The following is a 25,840-nucleotide window of genomic DNA, read 5'->3' as shown; positions in this document are numbered from 1 at the left end:
ATTTTGTTAAAAGAGTGCCATGCCTACGTATTTATGCTCACATTGAAAACATAGCTAACCTGAATGCCTTCGGACCATCAATTAGTTAGTAGGACAGTGTGCCATACAGACATTTTGATAAACTAAAGAAATCAGCAAAGTTTTGATAAACTATAGAAACCAGAACTTATCACCAGCTAATTAATGTATGTATATTAAAACGAATGTATGTAAATGTAATTATGGCTGGTGTGATTGGAATGCATAGTAACTTTGGGTCTTAAGAGATTTTGATACGAGAACCAGATATGTATGATCACAGGTTATTGAATTATTGAAAAATCGAGAGAAAGTTTAACATATTCATAAGGACAATGCACGGTATAAGGCAGAATTCTCTTGTGTTTATTGACTTACCCAGGTTTTACATTTTTAGATTTCTTCATTAATATTCTGGGTTAGGAGGAAACTGGGAGGGCATCGCATTCTATATTGGTATGATCATGTAGAATACTATCTATAATAGATTTGTATAAGTATATCAAATAGTTATTCATACATTTCCTCAGTAATAGGCACAGGAAAGATATATACACATAGGACTGAGTATTTTTGTCTAAAGTTCTCCCATACTGCATATATAGGAAGAAATAGAATGTACATAAGAGAGTCTGGATTGAATATAGAAAGAAATATAGTCGTAATACATCCCTAAAGACATTTCTTCCAGAGGATACAGTAGGTCGATAACAAACTCACCAGATTCATCCAGTGGCCCCAGAACTGGAAAATGTGGATTTTAGAAAACGGCAAAATATAGATGTTCCCATCAAATATATTGTATTCCGTTACTTTGAAGCTATGAGGGACGATTTGCTTAGTAAATCGACTACAAAGATCGGAAGCTCCCAGTGTTTACAGTTAGTTTCGAAAGTACTTGAACATCGTCTGTTGAAGATGTTTACTGCACACGTAACTTTTATTGGGGCTAGATGTAACTTTGAAAGTTCTTTTCTATTTGGACTACAATATATTTGTGTTGTACTGAGTAAGAAGATTGCTCTAACAAAAGAAACATCAAAAAGTTTGTAAAGCTCTCGTGAGCGAATATCATATTTTTTTCGTAAAACTTTTTACAGCTCATTCATAAAGATAATATTTATCTTCAGCTTTAAAATATCAACAAAGCACTCGTTAAGGAACTTACTTACTACAATAGACTCTACGAACTATGACTGTTTCATTGATTTATCTGTCATTGACAAAATATCAACAAAAATTGGCAATGTGGCTGTACAAGTTATGGTGCTCGTAAGAGCCAATGCTTTTTTTTTTCCCAGCATTTAGCTGAGCACTTCATTTCATTCTCTTAACAAAGCAACGCAGTCTGAAGTGGTTAACAGAGTTCGTCATAAATTAATTAAAACTCTTTAGTAAATACTACCCTTGCTCAAAGGACAACATTCTTTGTACTAAGGACTGAAACTGTCTCAGAGTATTTTACTTCTCTGATACGCTTTGAATAACCGAATCCTGATTGTACGAAGTAACAAAAGCTATAATTTGTGGTTTATACACACACACACACACATATATAAGAGTATATATTATATATATATATATATATATATATATATATATATATATATATATATATATATATATATATATATATATTACATACAGGGTGTCTATAAAGCCTCTTTACAATTTAAAAAATATATTACAAAAGCAAATGAGCAGACAAATATGTGGAAATTATTACAAAATGAGGAGTAGATATTTTTTTTTCCTTATTTAACACACCTTTATGGGCACCATTAGTTGCACGAAGCACATCAAGACAGTGCTCGATTTCTTGCCATGTTCGCTGTAGCAATGGCATCGGTCATCTTTTGCTTGAGATCAGTGATGTCCCGTATCTTTGTTCAGTACACGATATCTTTAACATACCTTCATAGAAAGGAGTCCAGGGGAGTGATATCTGATGAACGAGGTGGCCAGGGAATTGGGCCATCCCTTCCAGATCTGGAAATGTTACAGTTAGGAACCCACGAACATGTAGCCCCCAATGTGGTGGTGCACCATCTTGCTGGAAAATGATGGTTGGTTGAAGGTCATTTAGTTGTGGTGCCACATATTCAGTCAAAAGGTCAGGGTAAACATCTGCAGTAACTGATGTCTTGTTGAAGAAAAATGGACCATGATTCAATTGCACATTATACCACACCACACATTCACCTTTGGACTGTCTCGTTGAAGTTCCCTAGTCACATGGGGATGTTCTGATCCCCAGATTCTCACATTATGTGCGGTCAGTTTCCCTGAAACATGAAAGTTTGCCTCATCACTGAAACAAACTCGGTTGAGGAACGTTTCGTCCTCAAAAATTCGTTCCAGCATGTTAACGGCAAACTCTTTTCGTCTTGGTTTATCATTTGGCTCGAGTGCTTGATGAGTTGCAATTTGTAAGTGTACAATCGCAAGTTCTTGTGAAGGACTTTGTGCACTGTTGAACGTGGTAGCTGTAAGTGTCTGGCAGCAGTACGGATGGACTTTGTAGGAGAATGATCAAAGGCTTGTCTTATACCATGTTCTAGGTCGTCACTCCTCCGTTTATTCAGCACTGTTCCAGTCTTCATAAATTTCTTGTGCCATGCCAATCTGATGGACGTGACGGTGGATCTCTTTCATGCTTAGTTCTGTAGTTTTGCTGAGTCTGTGTAACTGATTTTGTTTCAGTAAACCAAGACACACATTGTGCTTTTTCTTGAGATTTAGCCATTTTTTAAGGGTTCATTTAACAATATCTCTTTCATCAACAGGGTACCTAGCACACAAATGCAATGATTAAAAACTTGATAACTGCTGTGTACATAAAACAAAATCTGATTAAGATATCTCATCAATGGCTGTTGTAATATATTTTTTATATTGAGAATGGAGACTTTTTATGGATATATATATATATATATATATATATGTGTATATATATATATATATATATAAATTTATATAGGTATATGTATATATATATATATATATATATATATATAGTATATATATATATATATATATATATATATATATATATATATATATATATATATATATTATATATATATATATACTAACAAACAAATGCATGCGAAAATAAAATATGTTTGTTATCTTCCTTGTCTTGGCAAATCACTGATCATTTACGGGTTATTCCCGGGACTGCATATGAGGCTCTATTTTATAGAGTATATATATATTACATAGTGGACAAAAGCAGATCGGACTGGGTCATTTATACACTTGAGTAACTCATGAAGATGAACTTGAATTTTAGCACGGACTCGGTTATGATTTGAAGTGTGAAATCTATTTACATAACACAGATAATTTCTTATTTCAAGCCACCGATAAAAAAAAAGCAAGTGTTGGAATAACTGCACCTTTGGAATAATGCAGAAACATTAGATGCTTCCCTGACAAAACTGACTTCAGAGATGTCTGTGGCATGGTAGGTGGTATGTATGTTATCAAATGACTTTATTCGACTCCACGGTTTATGTAAGATGTCCTTTGAAATGTTTGAATTGGACATCATCCAAGTATAACAGTTTTTGAAGACGGATAATGACAGTAAATGTTTCTAATGCCTGTCATGTTCCTAAGATTACTCCTGACAATAAGAAAAGAAGAGTTGTTTTTCCTTCACCATTGTCAAACATATATCTGAGGATTACCACAACAGATTCGCGGACCTCCTTTGAATCGGACAGGGAAAAATTGAAATGTTGCCTATTTACAGGTAATAGATATAGGTCCTACTGTCCAGCGTTCCGGATACCTCGTGCCAGGACACACATGGTTACACAAATAGTGGCCTTTGGCTTTTGTAATTAGTTTTCTAAATACATGATTGTTCAGCAAAATACTATATATCTGGGAAGAGTTTATCACTAATTTTTAAAACAAAGTCTAGAGCTTATAATTGTTGCTTATATACAAGTGACGCCAATATGCATTGCATCATCTCCACAGCAGCAACTGTAGTAATTAATCTCAGTCTAAAGAGTAAATAACAAGATATAACCATGGAAAAATGGAGACGGAGGCTTGCACATAAGATAAAAAAACTCCAAGTAATATCCAGGCCAGCCGTATAATGTTCTTCATCTGTTCATGCTGTGCCAAAACAGTGAACGTGGAATATAAATGATTGATTTATTCATTTATTATTAAACAGTAAAAAAAAACTTTTCTCACCTGTTTTGACAGCCCTTGAATGTTAATCGTGATATTTCCTGTAAATAACAAAAGTTACATTTTTGTCTGTTGCTTAAAAATCTCACCTTTTTTCATAAATTTTCATAAATTTAAACTAAGTGAGGAAGTTTAACACCATTGCCTTCCAGTCAACTCTGTCCTGAGTCACAGGATCTGAATAGTTATCATTTGACAATAAGACCTAATGTTTACATCATAGTTATGATCGTATTATTTGATCTCTAGATAACAGTTTCCTTGCCCTTCTGTCACATTAATAGTTGTTTCCCTCGAACTTTGTAAAATGGTAAACATATTTTGAAATAATGATAGTATATAATGCACAGAAGTAGAGGACTTGGATATAATTGCATCCATTGGTCTTTGGTGACAGGGTAACTTGGATATGATATTTTTACCTTTGATCTTTTACTGATTTATTTTCATATCCTCGCCGTTAAGAGAAATTAAGATGCATAAAGGAATCCTTAAATTTATAAAATATTTTATTGACAATTGTGGTACTGACTGAATTAGTATATTCTTTTCCTCCGCAATCACATCTTCTTGACCTTCTGGTAAATAACACTGTCCTCTGTATTTAAATCCTACTTTGGATGTCATTACTATTACTTCATATTTACATTCACGTTATGGTTGTCATTGTTATTTACCAATTTTTTGTTAACCTACCAATGGTGATTTTAAGTGAAAATTCACTGCTATTCATATTATGCGTTATTGCTCTGTCCATGTATGTTTTTAGAGACATTTGGTAATTCTTAATGGTATTCTTATATTTGATCAAGCAATCATGTTTACTGTTAACACATTCTATCGTAATAAGTATGTATATCATCTGATAACAGGAAGAACGACCTAGCATGTATGATGTTCGGATGCGAGAAGAACTGCCATGAACTTTGACTGAATACGGGCAAAATACGATTAATAGGCCATTTTGCTCAAATATATCATCTTCCCTTGTGAACGACATACTCGGGTTCTGCAATCGCTTTAATTACTGGCAGGAAGGATGACACGATTGAATTAGTTTCAGGTAATTGAACCAGATATTGTTTGTATTGTAATAAAATAATAGTGGTTGCTTTACAACATAAATGTTTTCTGTCGCTGCTAACACAGTAGGGCCCTGTACGTACATAGCCGTACAAAAATAATTTTAAAATGGATTATATTTTCACAGCCTTAGGAAAATCAAACTAGACCAAATTCCCTTTCCATATGAATGGTTTTTCAAAGGGAAGAACAAATGATTAAGTAACTATACGCTGATACAGACTTCTGTCATGTAGGAATTTAGGAGATAATTTTGAGGACCGTTTGGTTCTGTCTGCTCTGAATCTGCTTTCTCTTTATTTCATCGTCTGTTCATATTTAAGGCAGCTGATGTCTTGTATTATGCGGTGACAAATTGATGAGATATTCATGTATGCCAAAACGGTGATTGCCAATAGGTAATTTTTTCCTTTGCTGGACTGTTGTTTTCTTCCATCTTTCTAAGTTTTTAAATCCACTGTAAAGAGACTCGTGTAATTATTCACAAAGCCTATTGCCACATTTGCAGTTCTTGGTAGAAAACAGAATTTCCAGTAATACACAAATCGGCGTTCTGTTACAGACATGATCTTCAGAAGAATGCACTATAGATCTTGGGTATCATACCAGTTTGAAAAGGCTGTTTGGATCGGATGCTCAGATCGTTTTCAATCGTACATTATTTCTAGGTTTATGGAAAGTATCTACAAAGTTTCCATCATTATCATCGAAAGATTTAGATTTACCAGAAACACCCTTTTAAACGAAAAAATATACTCTCTCCTTGAGTGAAGTTGAAGGAGCAGGAACTTATTCGAGTCTTGGTTTTTTTTATTTCATCTGGTTTGAAATTTCTTTTAGATCTTTCTAAACGAGGTAGCCAGGAGGTGATTAGCTGTTAATCTCAAACTATACCAAATGATCTCGAATTCAGTCAGCAAAACGAGTCTTAGTTATATGATTTATGAGTTATATACTCTGTAGGACCCTCTCTGAATGATCAAGTTCATATATGAATTAAGAATCACACATGAATTAAGTACAAGACTAGAAAAACAGACTAGTAATCAAACAAACCAACAAATATTGATATGTCCACATGGGCTTCGCTATACATGGTCATCGGAGTTTCTTATCTCTGGAAGCTGTGTCTTCTGTGCTAAAGCATTGCATATGAAGAGCATCTGGTCCAACTTCTTGTCGAGTAAAAGCAGCTGTCAAAAAATACGCATATGTACAGTATACTTGTAAGAGTGGTATTTTTAGTTTATTTTTCAACTTCATGAACTCAAGAATGATTGTGGTCAAAATTTAAACTAAAACCCATTAAAAGCTATTCTAAAGATAACAAAGAAAGATAATTTTCCTTGTAACTGGAAATAACTTGCTTAATAAATGAAGATTGTTAGATTGTGTAAGCCTATAGGACTGAGCGTTGAGCTTACTAACTACTTGTGTAATTTATTGTGTGCAGCTTAGTCACATAGCTTGTTCTAAGTCTTTGTCTATATGGAACAGTAACTGAAAAATTCTTTGTCAAAACTATTCGGTCGACATCTGCTGGAAAATGTAATTGTGATTACTTGATTGGGGAACGTAACTACTTGTGTTATAATTCACGTTTATTAATGTGGAATTAATACCCTTTGGATTATATCCTGATGAAGAAAGATTACCTGTTATATGAAAACTATTTTACAGGGTCAGGATGTTTACTTCTTTTTCAATATTTAAGCTGAAAGTGCGGCTATTACCTCGTAACTATTTTTCAGTTAACAACGCTTATTATTTATATAATTTTTTTTACAAATTAACAAAAAATTCTTCAATTCATTTACGAATGGCGTCATTTCCAACAGTGTTTTCTGACGTCTTCATATGCAAACTGCCAGTGGTTAATTTTTATATTTTATATTTATTTATAAATTAGTGAAGGACTTTTTTTATAGCAAGAATATTTTTCAGGACGATGTTTAGAGCTTTCAAATGCGAAGACGTAATTTTAATGAATCATTGTTCTGAATGATTCTCACATCCTAAAAGGACTATATTCAAGTTTATCATCAAGTTTTCATTTATCGTACGGTATAATTGTCTCTCAAAAAACCGTTAAAAAAAGTATTGGGCTTGCATTTACATCAGAAGAGTATAAAAAAATAAAAAAGAAAACATGCTCTAGTTTTACCAATCTAAGAAATGTCCATTGATATGTTATAGAAAGTGTTAGCATGAATAAGTCATCTGTCCCAATTTTGGTCAAAATTTGTAACCAGAAGATTTCTCGAATGCATTGTGAGGTCTGTGAATTCTTAGATTTTTATAGATTCTTACCTGTTGCTCAACTCTGTATAATCGAGCTCCTATGGTCATAGGCTTGACATTTCCTGACTTGTCGATACCTGCAAGATAACTTCCAGGCTTACCAAGTGTCTGATCCAGTCTTCGTTGCAGTTCCTGTTAAAAAAAGTATGTCGAATGCATCATTAGATATTGTTTATGAAGGATACCAACGGTCAGGAATTTTTTACGCTTGAATATAGATTTGGAATATGAATTATTCTTATCCATTTTGCGTTCATAAATGTAAACGTCAAACATTATTAGTCTACTTAGCTACTTGTTGTCCCCCCGTTACCTTTATTCTGACCATCATGTTGAGGTGTCCCTGGCTGTATTGTTCAATAACGTCTCTTACATCGTATGGTTTTCTCGCCTGCTGGAACTTCCTCCTTGCAACGAAGTACTTGATTTTCCTTATGGCTCTGATAGCGTTCCGGTGGGCCTCCGTCAGCCTGTGGAGGAGAGCCCTACAGTGTGTGAGTTCAAAATATCATGCATGGGGACAGAGAGATCAGGGCAAAGTTGGAAATACTACTGACCAAAGGACACAGAAGGTTCTTGGGTGTGAGTGGACACATTAGGGATTTGGTATTTTGACACAACTGGAATATATAACCGGATACATTCAAATCGGATACAATGGTGACTGAGATACCTGTTTATTAATATTCCTTTGATATGTGAACTGCTAAAGATAAGAATATATGTTACAGCTATATTTTATAGCATTGCACAATACACAATACTGTTAACTATGAATTTTTTAGGATATGGCTGAACATAGACCTGCTAAAGAGTTAAGTAATTTAGTGTTATGATTTTCTCGTATCTGTTGTTTATTGGTAATTTCAGAGCAGATATACTAAGTATCAGATTGAATAGTTAGCTGGAATGAAACAGAATGCCATTAGCTCTTATGCTTGGAAAACAGTGCTAATTTAGATCCAACCGTTAACTGAGAATCGAAAGTGGAATTTTTAATATTTTCAGACTTAATATTCACGCTTGGAAATATTGCGTAGTTATTCTATTTGACTGAATTGCACTTCTACTTTCTAGGTAAGCGCAGCTTAAAGTGAAACGTTTCTGTACTTACAAAGCTTGGAATAGAAAATTAGAAACGATGAATTGTAGTTTTTATTTTCTTTCCGTAGACTTTCTTTTCATTTGCGAATTTTATTAATGATGTGGGATATGCAAAACTCATGTTTAATTGTTAAAATATATACTCTTGAAATAGGCAGTGTTTCTTGTGACACAATGAGGACTGAAATGGCTTTGTATGTCACTGCTGATAAATTCCTAAAGCAAGTGTTATAGGGTATCTAATTTGATAAAAAACATAAACAGTATAGCTTATTTATTTAAAGGCGATTAATTAAAGTGAATTCATGTTTTACATTTAAGAGTTATTATGCGTTTTTTCGGATCATTACCTTATCAGTATTTTACTAATTCCTGGAGTTTTTATTGCTTCTAATTGAAATTATCCTAACCTTATTAACCATAAAAAATTTTCTCAAAAGCTATATATATATATATATATATATATATATATATATATATATATATATATATATATATATATATATATATATATATATATATATATATATACATATGTTATATATGTATACATGCTTCAATCTCTGTTATTCCCGGGATCAAATGAAATCGGTTTCTGTTGAAACTTTAAAGATCATGAAATAGGGTCGATAAGAGCAAGGAGATTTGTAAAATCAGAAAATTTTTATTGAGAGTATTTCATTGCAGCACAAAGAATACTAGAATACTTGTGCATAGTGGTTATTAGCTGATAGTATTACTGCTGATAGTGTTATTAAACTGCGGTTGAGTAAGGATCTACTAGATCTACTTCCTAGCATTCTATTTTCAGAAAATGCAAATAGGATGAGAGAGGAAAATGCAAAAAAAATATTAATATATGCTGTTGCTTTCATTGCAATTTCTACTCACAGGTGAAAGAAGAGGAATGTAAATGATAAAGGACTCCATGACATTTTTTTTCTCAAATGGCATGAGAAGCACGAAGGCTTTTTAGCAAAGAGATGACAATACAAAATAATGAAGTAAAAGTTTGTCATTGGAACAGGAAACGGCACCACTGCACTCATCTGGTTTGTCAGTCACATGAATGATGCAGGTATTACAGTAAATCATTCCAATAGGTAGGTTATGTAAGAAATAGTTTTATAACTACTTGGGTTTCGTTGAATATATGTACACATGACGTGGGCAATACTATCAAAGAAAAATATGAATGGTCAAAATTAACTCTAGAATACAAACAGCATGACTGGTAAATAAGTAGGGATCTTCATTTATAATTATATATATACATATACATATACCTATAAATATGCATATATATATATATACATATGTATATATATAATTATAAATGAAGATCCCTATTTATATATATACATATACATACATACATACATTATATATATATATATATATATATATATATATATATATATATATATATATATATATATATATATATATATATATATATATATATATATATATATATATATATATATATATATATATATATATATATTATATATATATATATATATATATATATATATATATATATATATATATATATATATATATATATATATACTATGATCATAATATCGTTTTTTGCAAATATTTTAGTTTTGATAAAATCACTGAAATGTTTAATGTTTAATTATCAGGGAACTCGTTGTAAAGAAAATCTCCCAGATGTGGAATTAGAGTTTTAGGATAGCTTGCGTTTCTGACATACTTTGCATAATTAATTGAGAATGTAATTATTCTATTTTTTGTTTTGGAATTTTTTCATTTCCTACTTTAGAGGATTCTTAAATTCTTTTCAGGTGGCAGTTCATATGGGATAAAAGTGACTAATACGAACTTATGTAATATCTTGTTGATTTATTTGTTCTACTTGGAACGTCTGTATAGTGGCTCCTGCAAGGACAGATTGGGTTGTTTGACTTCAGACATTAAGAGAGCTTATAAAGTTAAGGATGCCTGATAATTTGGGTCTTCCGTAATAGTCTTATTCGGTTTTCATTTACAAGAAATAACATTCGTCTCTGAGAGTATGGACGTCGTGTCGTCTGAGAATTTCATCTCGTTGACTCAGGCCTTGTGAATACCAACAATTGCTGTTATACAACCTTGAAGTGATAGATTCAGTGTTATGTAACTTTTCGCTACATAGCAAGACATCGAGTTTTTTATGGCCTCAATGATTTGACAGTCGTAATGGCATTTAATCGTACAACAACATGAGAGGTTTTTACGTCAATTTTCCTTCATTTTTGCATTGTTGGATCTAGATTAGTTTTTAACCCACTTTATTGAGACCATATCTTGTATAGGTATAGCAACACTGTATGGCAAATACGCTAAGTACTTGTTCTGCTAATGGCAGCCAACCCAACTAACTTTCTCATAAGATTTAATAATGTTTGTAAATGTATTTTATCTCCTTGAGTTGGTTATTATTTTCTCAGTCTAATAACAGCCATGTTTTATTATTTTATGGGAGTCGAATTACAACCGTGTTGTTTTGTAATTTTATGAGACACATTGTGAATGTAGTTTTCTTCAAGATAAAGACAGTTTATACTTTATTTCATGTTGAATAGCTTTTTAAGGAAGTATGTAAAGCAATTTTTGAATTGGTTGTTGTCTCAGAAGAACTCTGTCCTTAGCATCTAAATAGCACAATGGTTTGAAATTACATCTGAAAAATACCTTGGTTCTCTTTCCAAACAGATATGATATTTATATATATAATTAAGTCATCGTAACGAATTAACAGTGTTTTTGTCCTGTCGATACTTTAAAGGCAGAGACTAAGAATGAAACACAAGGCGAATTCATTAACTTCCATATTGCAGCTATAAAATGAATATAGGTTTTAATGGAAGGAATAAAAGAAATCAGTTATAGACAGTTCATTGAAGGCTAAAAGGTGATCATGTCTGGCCTAATTTGACCGGTATTGTAAATATAAAGTAAGCGTTGGCCGAAGTAAAGGTAAAAGGTAACATCTAATGGTAAGAATTATTAAGAGTTACCAGTCATTTTAAATTTGGAAATGGGTGTTAATTAGTGAGAAGGGAAGTTATTTTATTACGTTTCCCATTTTAAATGTTCCAACAATAAGCCTTTTCGTGATGAAGGGTGGCTTAAGAAAAAACTAGACAATAGTCACTACCACTTTTATCTTACGACTGCTGATTCATGGATCAACACCCTGCCGAAATCGTCCCTAACATTAGCCTAGAACACCGCTACAGACGTTGTAGCAATAAATATCATTGGTGGATATGGGTTGATTTGAATTCTAAATAGTGAGCCTAAATTTGAATAGTCAAAATTATCTGTGATAAAACCTAAAAGGCATGGACTCGAATCCGTGGCTGATGGATTCACTTATGATATATATGTTTTTGTATTTATTTTTTTCAAACGCAAATTCAATATTAAGCGATATATATGGTTCAACACATCCTGCTTATAGTTATGCTTTTATCAACCAAATGGACTGGCTGAACTACTGCTTTTCACATTGGGGTCATCTTTGGTTTAATCTTTAGTTGTCTTGCACACTGTTTGCTGGTCACATACCAAATGTTTTTAAGTCTTACACTGTTTGCTGGTCACATACCAAAAGTTTTTAAGTCTTACACTGTTTGCTGGTCACATTCCAAAAGTTTTTAAGCCTTGGGCTGTGCTGTAACCCGTTTTCCAAGACCTTCTAGTCTTGGGCTTGGGTTCCCTTGCTTGGTGGTACACTCTAGTAGTCTCTCTTTTCTTTATTAATGTATGTAGCTGTTTATTCATTTTACTTTACGGTATTTAATTTAATCATTTAATTACATATGATAATGTAAACTTTTACTTATTATTTTCTGTTATTTATGTAAATATATCTACTTGTGACCTGTTGGGCATTCCTTCTGTTATTTATGTTAGGCGTCCTGCTCGAGTTGCTACGGGTAGCGTCCCGACTGGTGCAGTGGAGAATGCCAAGAAGGTTATAAACGTATTGTATGCAACCATGTGAACCAGAAATCAAACAATAATGATGAATGACGGAAAGTAACCCCTGGTAAAAGTACAACAGACATCACATTTTTGCAATTGGGATGACTTGGATGTGTCTATTGATGAGACAGGCTAGCCACCTTCAGGACAATACCATCAAGCAGCACTGCCATGAGAAGCTGGGCATCAATCTCTTCATAGAACTACTAGTAGCGACGATGGAAATATTGGATTACGGGAGAAACTACCTGCATCTCTCCATTCTAGGTGCTTGATATGTTAAAAAGAAAAATTCATCTGTTTATTTACAGTATGATTATTTATTCATATTACTCATATTGAAACACCTCCATGACCATGGAAAACGTTCCAAGGATCACTACTCTGCCATATGATTGGACAGAGAGAGAGAGAGAGAGAGAGAGAGAGAGAGAGAGAGAGAGAGAGAGAGAGAGAGAGAGAGAGCTCCCATTCCTACCTAACCATCAACATCCCCTACCTGGCTTGTCATTCTCAGTAATCCATTTCTCTGCTCTCTGACTGACTGACACCCAAACTTTTTCTCGCAGGATTTGTATAAATACCCTTGTAACGTTTTCAGCTTTTGATATTCATTCTATGCCGAATATTAAATCCTTGGTTTTTAAATGAAATTATACTGTTATGAACAATTGAACCTGTACTTTTTCGAATGCAGACTAATGACAGAACACTTCCTGCCATCTTGAAGGAATGGAAAAGAAAATTATTCACTGCCATGTTGGTAGTACCTTCAGTAATATATAAAGCTCATTTTATGGTTACATTGCCTTTTCACTGCACGGCTGTAGAAGAATCAGTCTTTGGTGCACGTGAATTTCCACTTTGTTGACCTCAAGGGAAATTGTTTTGGTGTCACGGTTTTCTTTCTTAGCTATAGTAGAAGTAAGTGTTATTTGTCCCATGATTTCTATCGTAGTCATCATCAAAAAAATTTAAGTTGATTTATAGTAAAGGTAATCGAAAGTAGCATTATATCTCTACCGGGTTAAGTTAGAAATTCTATTCAAAAACTATATTTTTCTTGAAAATCACGATAGTGTTGAAGACTGATATGTGTAGAAACTGAATGCAAATGAAGTGGTGACATTACCCAGTTAAATAGCAATTATTTTCTGTGCAAGTAAACATGAAATAAAAGAAATCTGAGGACATGTTCCTACATTGCAGAAAAACTTAGTGTACACTCGCCTCTGTGAGTATGTGTATATATGTACAATATATATATATATATATATATATATATATATATATATATATATATATATATATATATATATATATATATATATATATATCATGAAGCTACGAATGTCGCTTAATATCTAATTCACGCTACTTCGGGAATATCCCGGATGGGGAATTATCACCGAAGGAGAATTTTTTTAAAATGATAAGTGGATCGGTACCGCTGAGTCTTGATCCCTCGACACGGTACCTCCCAGCGACTCCATTCGATGTGTGATAAAAATTTCACAATAAGAGCTGCGTGTTCCAAATGTACCAATGAGCTATCATGGTGGAGGTGGGTTAATGCCAAAGCCACGTACGATTTCCCCGCTCTCGATGGGTAAATAAGTACAGCAGATTCATCATTAACTTATACCTCTCTTGGTGGCTCAATGGTTTGACCCTCGAACGAAGTCGCTGGGAGGTACCGTGTCGAGGGATCGAGACCCAGCGGTACCGATCCATTTATCATTAAAAAAAAGAAAAATTCCCCTTCGGTGATAATTCCCCATCGGGGATATTCCTGAAGTAGCTTGAATTAGACATTGAGCGATTTGTATCTTCATGGATGTATATAAATCATGGTGTGGTAAGAATTTTATATATATATATATATATATATATATATATATATATATATATATATATATATACAGCATATATATATACTATATATGTATATATATATACTGTGTATATACATATATATACTGTGTATATGTTTGATTTTAAATTGCATAAGGTAAAAACGAGATGATTATACGAACAAAGATACAGCCGTACAGGAAAAGTGGAACAGTTGAGATACTAAGTACTTTTGTCTCATTATCAAGACATGGTCACAGCAACTAAAGATATACAGAGACAAGGGCATTTATATATGGTGGGTATAAGTCCCAAGGGAATACAAAAAGGTTAGGAGGTCACAGAATGTTCAGTGGTTATCCTCTTTTTTCTGTCTCTCAAGTCCTTCTGGAACATATGTTTTATTACAGGGTCAAAAGAAAATAGTCCTTGGCTTAAATTTAAGTTCCTCTCCCAGGTCAAGTGAATCACAACAGATTCCAACAAGTTTCTGAAAATAGTTTCATTACTTCATAATATTACATTGCTTTGCATCCAATTTGTTCAGTGGGACTTTTCACTTACATGCAAAAATAGAGCATTATTAGTCTGACCTCTTCTTACTGAATCCTTGTGTTGTTTTAATCTGATATTTAATTCTTTACTGGTCTGACCTAAGTAAAATAAATCACAATCCATACAAGGAACTTTGTATACAATATTGCTGTCTTTTCTGGGGCTATTTTATATAAGCATGCTTTTGATATTATTATATGTGAAGGCTACATTTGTTTGCCACGTTTTATTGGATTAGAAGCTGGAAAACCTTTTTGAAAATTGTTTAATACAAATGTCCCATGTACGGGCTTATGTGCAATGCTGCAATGATTCTATCTATCAGAGAGGAAGGGAAGAATACAGTGGGAAAAATATTCTCTTTTCTTCGTTTCATAACAACAATATTGTATTTCTTCCTCGAGAAAACATATCATAAGCTGTACATTTACGAAAGTAGGCCATTATGCTGATTCCTCATTGATCACAGCAAGATTGTCAAATAATCCACCCTTCCTTTTTCTCTGTCCTTCATTTAATTCCTCGATCTTCCAACCATACTCCCTAGCCTCGGGGCATGCATCTGCAGGAATGCCCCTTTCTGAGCTTCCTGTTTCACCCATTTAACTTCAATCTCCAATTCAAGTAATCCTCTCTCTCTCTCTCTCTCTCTCTCTCTCTCTCTCTCTCTCTCTCTCTCTCTCTCTCTCTCTCTCTTGTCTGTCCTGTCCATCAGCTGATTTCTAAGGTTAGTGGGGCAGGTGCCATCTGTCTCACTAATGTCAGTTGGCTGATTCTCAAGGTTTTGAATGTCTATTCCCAGAATACACCAAATGCTCTTGATTCCTAGGGAGGAATCCCCCCCCTCTCCCTCAGGGGAATTCCCCCCTCCCCTTCCAACAGGGAGGCGCCCACCCCTGTATCTAGGAGGGTGAGCACTTTTTCTTGTCCTACCAGTATCTGGGCTGATAAAACACCCACCTTGCCAGGGGGCATAAGGAGGGGAGGCTGGTCTGTGCCTCATACTTGCCTCACACCATCCCATGTTCCCAAACTTCTGATGCTGGTGGCTGTCCTTGGGAGAATCCTTCCTCTAGCCTCTGGGAAGGGGATACCCCCTTGCTTGGGTCGAGCCCTTCCTCAGATGTTAAAACTAAAACTATCCCTTAGCCTTCTGCAAACTCGGCATATTTGTCCTTCGAGTAGACGCATATGCTCTTTGTACGTAATCCTGGTTACCTTCACCAGCCACCTCCATTAGGCACATCCATTAAACAGTCTTCACTGGCCATATTCAGTTTTGACTTCACCACTGGGGCTTACTTCGGCCCATTCCTATCGATGCCACTTAGTCCCATGGCTGATGCCACGTAACTGTAGTCAGTAGATGGAAATGAGAATCGTGTGTCGTTTTTTTTATTCATTACACAAGTTATCAATATAAAGTTATTTACAGTTGCGTGTCGGCAAAATACTTTTGAGTTTAAGGCAGACTCCCACGACCTGTGAATGAGGTTGGGGCAGGGATCAAAAACTAATGACTGTAATAAACTTGACAACTGCTTCAAACTGATTTGATCTGCGGGTGGAACAATGCTCTCATTCCATCGTAGTGCTAATCATATAATTAGCACTACGATGGAATGAGAACATTGTTTCACCCAATATGAAAAGAGAAAGAGATTTGATGACGTATACAAATAATTATGAACAATGTAAAATTGGCCCTTTTAATCTTCAGACGTTGGTTACCAGCGGCCTTACAGCTCTCTCTCTCTCTCTCTCTCTCTCTCTCTCTCTCATTGTTAACCTAAGCTACTATAAACTATAGTAGTGTAGACTAAGTGCAGTCTTCGCCCGCTGCCAATAGTAAGAGTGATCACTGGAGCCCTGTAGCATTTTTTGGAGTTATGAAAATATGCCTCGGAGATTGTAAATATATTTGCAGAATTTCGTATCAAATATCCCAGTTGCAAACCTTTCCAGAACGACAGTTTCTGCCATGTAGAAATATAAAACAAATCAATTAATACACGGTTTTAATTCTCACCTCGCGTTATCCCAAATTGACTCCAAGTAAACGATAATCTAACCAATATTTGTACTTGTTTTGTTACCGTTCATATCAAGTATATTGAATGGAAGGCACACAGGTATCGTTTAAAAGATCGAAATTATAACGGTTTAACGTGGATTTAACTTATTGTTTTTGTATTTACATCTGCAGCGACCTGTTTGCGTAATATTTTTTTTACATAAGGTAACCAAAGTAATAGTAATAGGGTAATAAAAGCTATATTCATGTTGAAAGTTAGTTGCCGTTTTTATCGCAGCATCGGGCATTATGTAATAGTAACCAGATGTATTTTCACTCAGTATCACGTTGAATTTTTACGTTTGTAAAAGAATTTTTAAGATAAAGAGTTGGTACAATGGGCAGCTTTAATTTTTAATATTGTTTACTGGCAAGAAAGCACTCACCACTGAACAGATATTCTTGTGCTAGTTTTGATTTCCTTTTTTTTTTTTTTGCCGTATTTGCCTTTTGCTAAAAAGATGCGTTCTACTGTAGTACCATGTTGAGCGTGATGTAAAAATCCTTTTTGTGATAGAGTTCACTCACTTGTCCTGAAACGCAGTAGCGATTACATATACTGTGTACTTCCATCCTCCGTGGATACAAGTTATGGCTTCAACCTTTCCCAGATGCATTGCAGAACAATAATTTTCGTAGCAAATTGTATGTTTAGTTGTAGTTTACTTTAAGAGGATTTATTCAAATCCGGTTTTTTATTTTCCACGAGATTCTGTGCCCCCTTATGGATTTCCATTATTAGAATTTACACTTTAATTGAAGTGACTTGCTTATCCATTAAAATTACTTTTCAAATGAAATTCCAGCAAGCAGGTGAAGATCGACGGGCCTTTGAACATTCAATAAAGCTCCAGAACACATTAATTGGGTACTACTTGGCTCTGAATTTATTAGATCTTGATTTTATGATACCGATATATAATGTGTTGGTAATAATGGTGATTTATGATTTAGTGTTTTTGCCGTCTGCTAATTTTTTTAAGTTTTCTTTCCTCCCAATCTTTCCCTTTAGTATTTATTTTTCAAGTACATGACTCAATTTCCGGCACTGTTTTGTAATTTTTGCATTATCAATATTATCGTTTCATTAAAAAATAAACATCAGAAAATATTTTACATGATTGCTGGGTTTGGGGGTCCTCGGAAGCTTTATCTCATTTTTATGACATGAATCGTAAAACGATAATGGCGCAGTAATTACGCGTTCATTTTACAGTTTACCCTACAAAATTTTTAGGAGGTCTATAATGACTGTATATTATTCTTGTAAAAGAGAATTTGAATTTTATGATGGATTGCCGAACAGAAAGCATAAACGGCCGCGTATTTTGTTGTGGAAATAGTTAAATTATGTCATATAATATTTGCCGTGTTTTATTTTGATTTATGGATGTCTCTTTGTCTGTAAAGTAATGCTGTAACAAAAAAAATTTGTTTATTTAAGGGAATAATTAAAAAGAAAAAAAATACCATTTGACCGAGTTCTCACAGGCATGACAGCATTTTTTTTTTTTTTTTTGTAGTAATTGATTTCTTCCTCAATCTTTGCCAAAATTCCGTGAATATACAGACTAACGACTAAAACGTCCTTGGAAAACGAGGTACAGTCCATGGAGGGTTAAATTAAGGTCTGCAGTTACTAACTGCAAGTCAGAATCGTTTCTTTTAATTTTAGTTGAACCAGTGTAATGTGGCTTTAATGATTGTCTGCTACAGTGTCATTATTGGGACAGATATTGTGTATCTGAACTTTAATAAAAGCAGACATATCTGCATGGCATTACTATTTTATTCCTAAGAATTAAAACATAACGAAAAAAATACATGAAGTACCTGTACTCGTGAATTTAAGCAGTGAGTATTTTATGGAATGATAATTGCTTCTCAAACTATGAAACTAAGTAGAAAAACTGCCTTATATAAGGGAGGAAAAGCAAGTGTGCAATACTGCAAAAGCTTTTTTCGGTCGTTGTAATGTTACATGTATTTCAATCCCCAAGAGGTGGCTTCCTGTATGACGAGGTACTGATGCCTTATTCCTTCATTCTCTGTAAGTTTGGTATTAGCTGGATTTCACCAGGAATCTTGTGGACAAGCCATATGTGTTGGCCATGTCACCATGGCTTTCATAGAGGATCATACCCATGTCTATTAAATACTTGTTTACAGGATAGCCTTATTTGTGCTAGTTTCATCTGATGACTTGCATTGGACCTCACTTGCAGTTTAATTGAGGCGGACAAATGGAATATTATACAAGTGGTTTTAGTTTATAGTCACACTAAAGAGTCAACCAAGGGAGCATCTGGGTTGCACTAAAAGCTGCTTTTCAAACAGAATTTTTATTCAGGTTGTCACTATTCAGTCTCAGTAAGGAGTCTTTCTTGTCAGAAACTGATTTCGGTTCTAGTAGACCTTAAAATCAAACTTTATCAGTCAATATTGCCAGTTTAGATTGTATTTAAAACAGTTCTCTGCCAATACTTGAAAATCTATATATGGTGGGGTTTTGTTGGCCAGTTAGTTATGGGGAATTTTAATGTATGTAGTATGGAGAATACATTTCTACAATATGCGGTGTGCAAATGAAGAGTATTTTTCTTTGAATGGTTATTGGTGAAGGTGACATGAAGAATAGCTATCATGATATAAAAAGATTTCCATGCTCTGGTGCCACACCTTGGTTTTGCTGGCAAGGTTGGCAGCTAATTGTGGAAGCGCTCACTACCATGTTCTTGTTTGTTACCAGTGTCACCTGTACTGAGTAGTCTGGGTCTCCATCTATACTTTTATTGTAAGCACTTTCATTCTGCATGCTGTATCAGACGCAGATAAAGTCTTGACAGTAAATCATTGCACACTGGGCATCCATTGAATAAGCTGACCTTTACATTGGTAGCCCCTTGGAGCGACCTGGTAGACATAATGGTGTTTAGGTCTCGGTCACTTCCTTCAGAATCTCCCTGTTGTCCTCCACTTGGTAGATAAAGTATGGTACTCATATTTAACCCCTGATGACTACGTTCAAGTGATGGCTAGCTCTCTCATGAGTGGTTAAATGAATGTTTTTATAGCTCAGTAGATTTGAAAACTGTTCCTTCACCAAATCCTTGCAACTAATAGGCAAACAGGGCCCAATCTACTGCTTAGAAAGAGTCCCATAAAGGTTAAAGCGTATGTGAGAAGCTATCAGATGGAAGCACGGTAAGTTTTCGTCTGCCCCCTTCTCATGAATTACCCATCTGTCTGGTTCTGGAGAATGTAGTAACAGTTCCACCACCAAATTCTCTTGAGAGCAACAACAAAGGCAGACTTCATCCTCAAGGTGATCCCAGACACTTTACCAGCAGCTGGTTGTGCCAAGGAAGAGAACTGACTAAGACCTTCCCCAGTTGATTAAGATGGAGTTCTCCTGGCTACCTCCTGTACATGCCAAGACGGCCCCTCATAGAGCAAAAAATCAACAGACTCACTAAACCCCTTGGTTTCTTCAGTCAGAAATTGACAGCATAGAGAAAAAGTACAGTACATTCCTTTGCAAACATCTAGCAACCAGACATTTCCAAAAACTTACTTGAGGGTACCACCCTTCATCAACCTGACAGATTACCAACCTCTCATCCCCCCTCCCCCCCCAAAAAAAAGGTAATGTATGTCTATCACTACCGTAGAAATCCCTCAGTTGGATATTGCCTTTTGGTGTCACAGGTAAGAACATTTCTGTAGACTCCAGCTCTGGCCTTCTGCACCTTTTAGAGCCAGAAGAAAATGTTTCAAATTATCCACAAACTCCAAACTGGTGACAGAAAATTTACAAGGCACTGAGCAAAAAGCGACTTAAAAATTGGCAAAACACTGCGTAGAGTACTAAAGAAACAAAGTGACCCCATACAAAGTCCAGCATTGAGGAATTCCTTTGTCACTGACACTGGTTCATCCATCACCCTGCTCCCCTCCAGTGAGTCTAAAGGCATCTTCACAGCTACATAAAGAACCACCTGATGGCCAGAGGCAATACCAATGATGGAAGCACAATCGAGTGCCTCCTTAGTGACTGCTGTGTCAGCTGTAATGGCATACTTAACGGCATCACCTATGACAGAGGGCCACTATCACCTCTGAAATATTCCTTAGCTAAATTACTGGAATCAAATACTTTGCACCACAAGCCTCCAACGGCTTGGCTGAAAGAATCCACTTTTCCCCAAAAGCAGTGCTCATCGCCGTATAGCAGCCCCAGTTAGAAAGCACAGCTACCTTGGGTACTCCACAGTCTATGCATGGCCCGTACACAACAAGTGTATACCTCCTTTGCTGAAATAGTGTTCACTGAGATTGTCTGCGACATGTGAATTCTTCCCAGCTAGTGATGCCAGTGACCCGGAAGTATTGGAAAGACCACGAAAAGTTGTTGGAAGATTCCAGCCATAAATTTAACTTACGATTCAAAGAAATAATTCGTTTTGAACTGTTTGAGCACCTGCTGGTTCATGTTCATCAGAAACCATGTCCACAAGGCTCCCCAAACCCCGCCATACAAGAGACCCAGACCCAACTATTCAACAAAAACAAAGCTTTCAGAATGCACACACATGAGTAATTTGGCAAGGTTGGCAGCCAGTCACAGAGGATCCTCACTACCACGAGCTTTTGCGTAACATGAACCACGTGGTCCATGTATGAGTTAACCTTTCCCAGATAATCAGATTGGAATTCTTATCTCAAGGGATTGAGGACTTGTGATTATCAAGAAGCAGTTGTTGGCCCACACTTTCCAGTTTTTGTTGATGAAAGAATTTAATTCTAAAAGCTTAAGCAGGAACCTCTTTGTCATTCAGTAATTCTGAAGAAGGATAACTTTGGGCTTGTTTGAGCAGTATGTTGAAGAGTAAAATAAGGACTTAAGGCCATATTATGGAAGGTCATATTATGGAATTAATTATGTGGAATTTGTCTTTCCACAATGAACAAAGATTTTCTTTCCTTATAAGTGTTTGCTGGCTGATTGGTATATAAAAATAATAATTTTCTACCTTAATACCGATGTACGGAGGGATTTTTTTTATAGCACATATTCATATTTTTTTATTTCTCTGATTATATTCTTTATATATTTCCTCTTTTCACCTTTTAAATTTTCGTGAAAGATAAAAATAGATCACACTAACTTGTTAAACGGCACATATTCCTTCGATGTGGCTATTTTAAGGATACATCGGGAAAATGATCACTGCATTAAAAATGAAGAGCTGAAGTTGAATGTCAGATTACAAAATGGCAGAATGGGAAGTTTGTATGTGATGGATCTGGTGATGACATTAGCCGTACGTCACAGAAATTGAATGCAATGCGTACAAAGTAATATACCGAAGCATTCAAACATTTGATGTAGTGGAATCATTATCGGTGTATATGTTTGCCGTCAAACACAACGTAGATTGTAGTTACTTTTGCTCTCTCTCTCTCTTAAAAATGTACATGCTATATATTTTGTACTTAAATATTTGCATCTTAAAAAGGTGCAAACTTAATCTTTGGGTTATAATTATAAACACAGTTAAAGAATGATATTGAAAGGATAACATTAATTAAGTTAACGCATAAATCAACAATGGCAATCGAACTTTCAAGTGAAGCGTTTACTCGATTAGGTAGCCTATTCTGGCATTCTGTGATAGGAGTTTCTTTTCACTTTCGGAATATTTTAATTTATGACATAGCATAGGGAGCAAAATCAGAACATGAACCGGAATACGTTTATTCGGATAAGCATTTGCACTCGTAACTGCAACACGAAAAACTTTTAAGCAAGATAAATGGCTGTTTGTTTGTGCCCATGCAGTGGTAATATATTAAGTGTCTGCAATGCATAAGGTTGACATGGTTACGGTAGTTAAAACCGAGGTTTTTCAACCTATATCTTGTAAATAAATAAAAAAGACTAATGATCTTTGACAATTCTATCAATCTTGTCATACCAGTAACAGTAGTGGAAAGGGGTCTATGGAGTGCATTTCGTCATGCTATAGTCGGGACTTACGTCCTCGCCTCGAGCAAAGCAAGATATGGGATTGGAAAGACTTCAGTGTATTGAGAGATTGGAGATAAAAATGTAGGTCAGGTGTATATTCCTGGTAAATGAGGAACCAAGTGAAAAACTGTTTTGCTGGATTGCAACGAGATGAAATCTAAAACACTTGCCACCCTCATGTCTTGATGGGTTAGGAACAGATTTTCGAGGTGCCATGATTTGTGCAGTGAAAAGTCACAAAAGGCTAAGGAGACAATTATGGAGATTGAATTATATTTATAATTTGAAAATATATGAAAATAATTAACATGCAAAAATGTGTGTAAAATAGCGTAGAGAAAAAAATGACCGGAAACCATACGTAGAAGACATACTCCGTGGTAGTTTACCTTGGTTCTATCCTAGTTCAATGGCATGAATGAAGCATAAATATCAGAACTACTGAGGCATTCATGTTGTCCTAGAGGTTAGTAAACAATTAGAAATAAGATGAAAAAAAAAACACATACACATAAACCGTATAGTCCACATTGATGACGAAATATTAGCACATAAATAACACTGAATAGAAAAAGAATAAATTTAAGGCTATCCCTTTTTTATTGCAAGATGTGAATCGCATTGAAATTTACTTACGAGGTGAAGCCCTGGGGCTCATCTATATCAATGTCTATCTCGTCGGACGCCATTTCCGTTACTGAAGATGCCTGGCTGTGCAGTGCCGATCCTCTCGACCCACCATCTCTCCGAATTCGATTGGGAGTGCCAGCTGCGATACAGAAAATCAATCGTATTTCATTTGACTTTCCGCCTACCAATTTACTACTATACTGTATGCAGTTATTTTCATTAATGTAATGTCAAAGAAACTTACACTGTTATGAGACTGATTTCGCATGGCAATCAAAGTGTTGGTAGTTATCAGACAAAGGTTATATTAGCAATCAGTATGAAATGAAATTCTGGATGATGCTGAAAACTTTATAGTGTGTGACTTATTACTATAGCAAAAAAAAAAATAAATAATAAAAGTTCGAGGTGTTTCTCATGTTTAAAATTTAAAGGGCTGCTAGACCTAGAAAAAATGGTACTCGTTCATGACTGAAATTTTAAAGAAGAAAAAATATGACACAGATTAGCAAGAGGAACCAAAAGCAGTATATTTTTAAAAATACTGCAAGAGTTACGAATGTGTGAAGGAATTTGACATTCCATTTAGTTTTTTGAATGAAATTGTTAATAAACTTGATTAGTAATTTACTGTACACAAAACCAGAGTAATTGTAATGTATATTGTTAGATGTCAGTATTAATGATGAATACATGAATCTTATTATGATTGCTCATGTGTGTTGTCATTCTTTATTTAAAGGGCCCCTGATATTGCACTGACTTCAATTGCCATTATTTACTCGGTATATCATTCTAATTCTTTTATCTTCTTTGAATTACTAAAGGAATAAATAAGGTTACCGAGTAATAGGACCAGTACCAAAAAAAAAAAGTTATTTTTACTTTCAAATATTGCTTGAAGCTAGTTCTAAAGTAATTATTACAGAGGTAGCTTATCATTTAAAGAGTTTTCTTCAAGATACAATATGTATTGGAATCTCCATCGTACCTGTAGTTCGTGCACTGACTAACCACACTTATTCTATTCTTAATGATAAGGGAAAAGCCTATTTTCTAAGTAGCATTATGATTTGATTAATTATTATTGGGTGGGATGATTTTAGTAGAAGTGTATTGGGACGTGTTAATCCATTTTTATTGCATTAGATCCCGAGCGAGGTATAGTATGTAATTATGGTTGATTAGGTAAAGCATGCACAAATTTCTTAACTTATTTATTATAGAAATACTAGCATCGCCATATTAACTGTTCTCCATGCAGATGCACTATCAAGGCCTCCGTCCAATCATACTTAGTATTTTCTTTTAAGATAAGCAGCTCTTTTAGGAATGTCAGTGGCCCTTTAAATATAGCACATAATCTATTTTTTGAACGTTATCGGTGTTATCGGAGTAAATTGATTTTCTCGGTTTTTTCATTTAGTAACTAGAACAATAATAGTATTGAAAAAACATCACCGGCAACATGCACATCACTATCGACCTTGTCTGCTGTTAACCATCAGGGTGTATTTAATGGATATAGGGTCAAAGGAACTACAATGCTGAACATATAGGGGTCATCAGCTTGAGTGGTGAATGATTAAATATTCATGAGATAGGTTTCATCATTTCGAATGGAAGTCTCGTCCACCATGTGCTCAATCATGTGATTAGAAAAACATACTCAGCAATTCTCTCTTATGTTTGAAGACATCTTCACACTCAGGTACTTCCCCCTTGACTTTTATATTGTTCACATGAACTCTTAGATCATTCATCTCCGCAGCTGCCTCATTAAAGAATCGTGCTTCTGAAAGCCAAGGAAATTGTCCTCATGAACAGGTAGGGCTGTTCTGTAACTAATATTGCCCTCTAGGCAGGTGTAATGTGCGACCCAGAGGAGAAAGTATTATTGACTGGTTGTGAAGACGTTACTAGAGAGAGGGGGAAAAAACAAAGAAAGAAACCCAGTGATCAGGTTTTGCAAA

At 34.9% G+C, this 25,840-nt stretch overlaps 1 protein-coding gene across 7 annotated transcripts in view; it reads right to left on the bottom strand.

Moving 5' to 3' along the window:
* Positions 1-3,263: 3,263 nt before the first annotated feature.
* The window catches only part of LOC136835342 (potassium voltage-gated channel subfamily KQT member 1-like), a 924,117-nt gene continuing 901,540 nt past the window's right edge, over positions 3,264-25,840 (bottom strand). For 3 of the 7 annotated variants that reach the window (XM_067098718.1, XM_067098721.1, XM_067098720.1), the window contains 4 exons: positions 23,874-24,006; positions 7,931-8,102; positions 7,627-7,749; positions 6,270-6,509 (listed from right to left, as the gene is read on the bottom strand). In XM_067098718.1, coding sequence (XP_066954819.1) covers positions 6,405-6,509; positions 7,627-7,749; positions 7,931-8,102; positions 23,874-24,006 — 533 coding nt within the window. In that variant the 3' untranslated portion in view covers positions 6,270-6,404. Of the gene's footprint in view, positions 6,510-7,626; positions 7,750-7,930; positions 8,103-23,873; positions 24,007-25,840 lie in introns of all 7 variants that reach the window. The other 4 variants (XM_067098723.1, XM_067098722.1, XM_067098719.1 and 1 more) reach the window with 3 other exon arrangements.

The sequence above is a fragment of the Macrobrachium rosenbergii genome, chromosome 55 (assembly GCF_040412425.1).
Source record: "Macrobrachium rosenbergii isolate ZJJX-2024 chromosome 55, ASM4041242v1, whole genome shotgun sequence".
NCBI lineage: Eukaryota > Metazoa > Arthropoda > Malacostraca > Decapoda > Palaemonidae > Macrobrachium > Macrobrachium rosenbergii.
The sequence above is the reverse complement of the archived record's forward strand: the minus strand, read 5'-3'. Positions and strand labels throughout refer to the sequence as shown.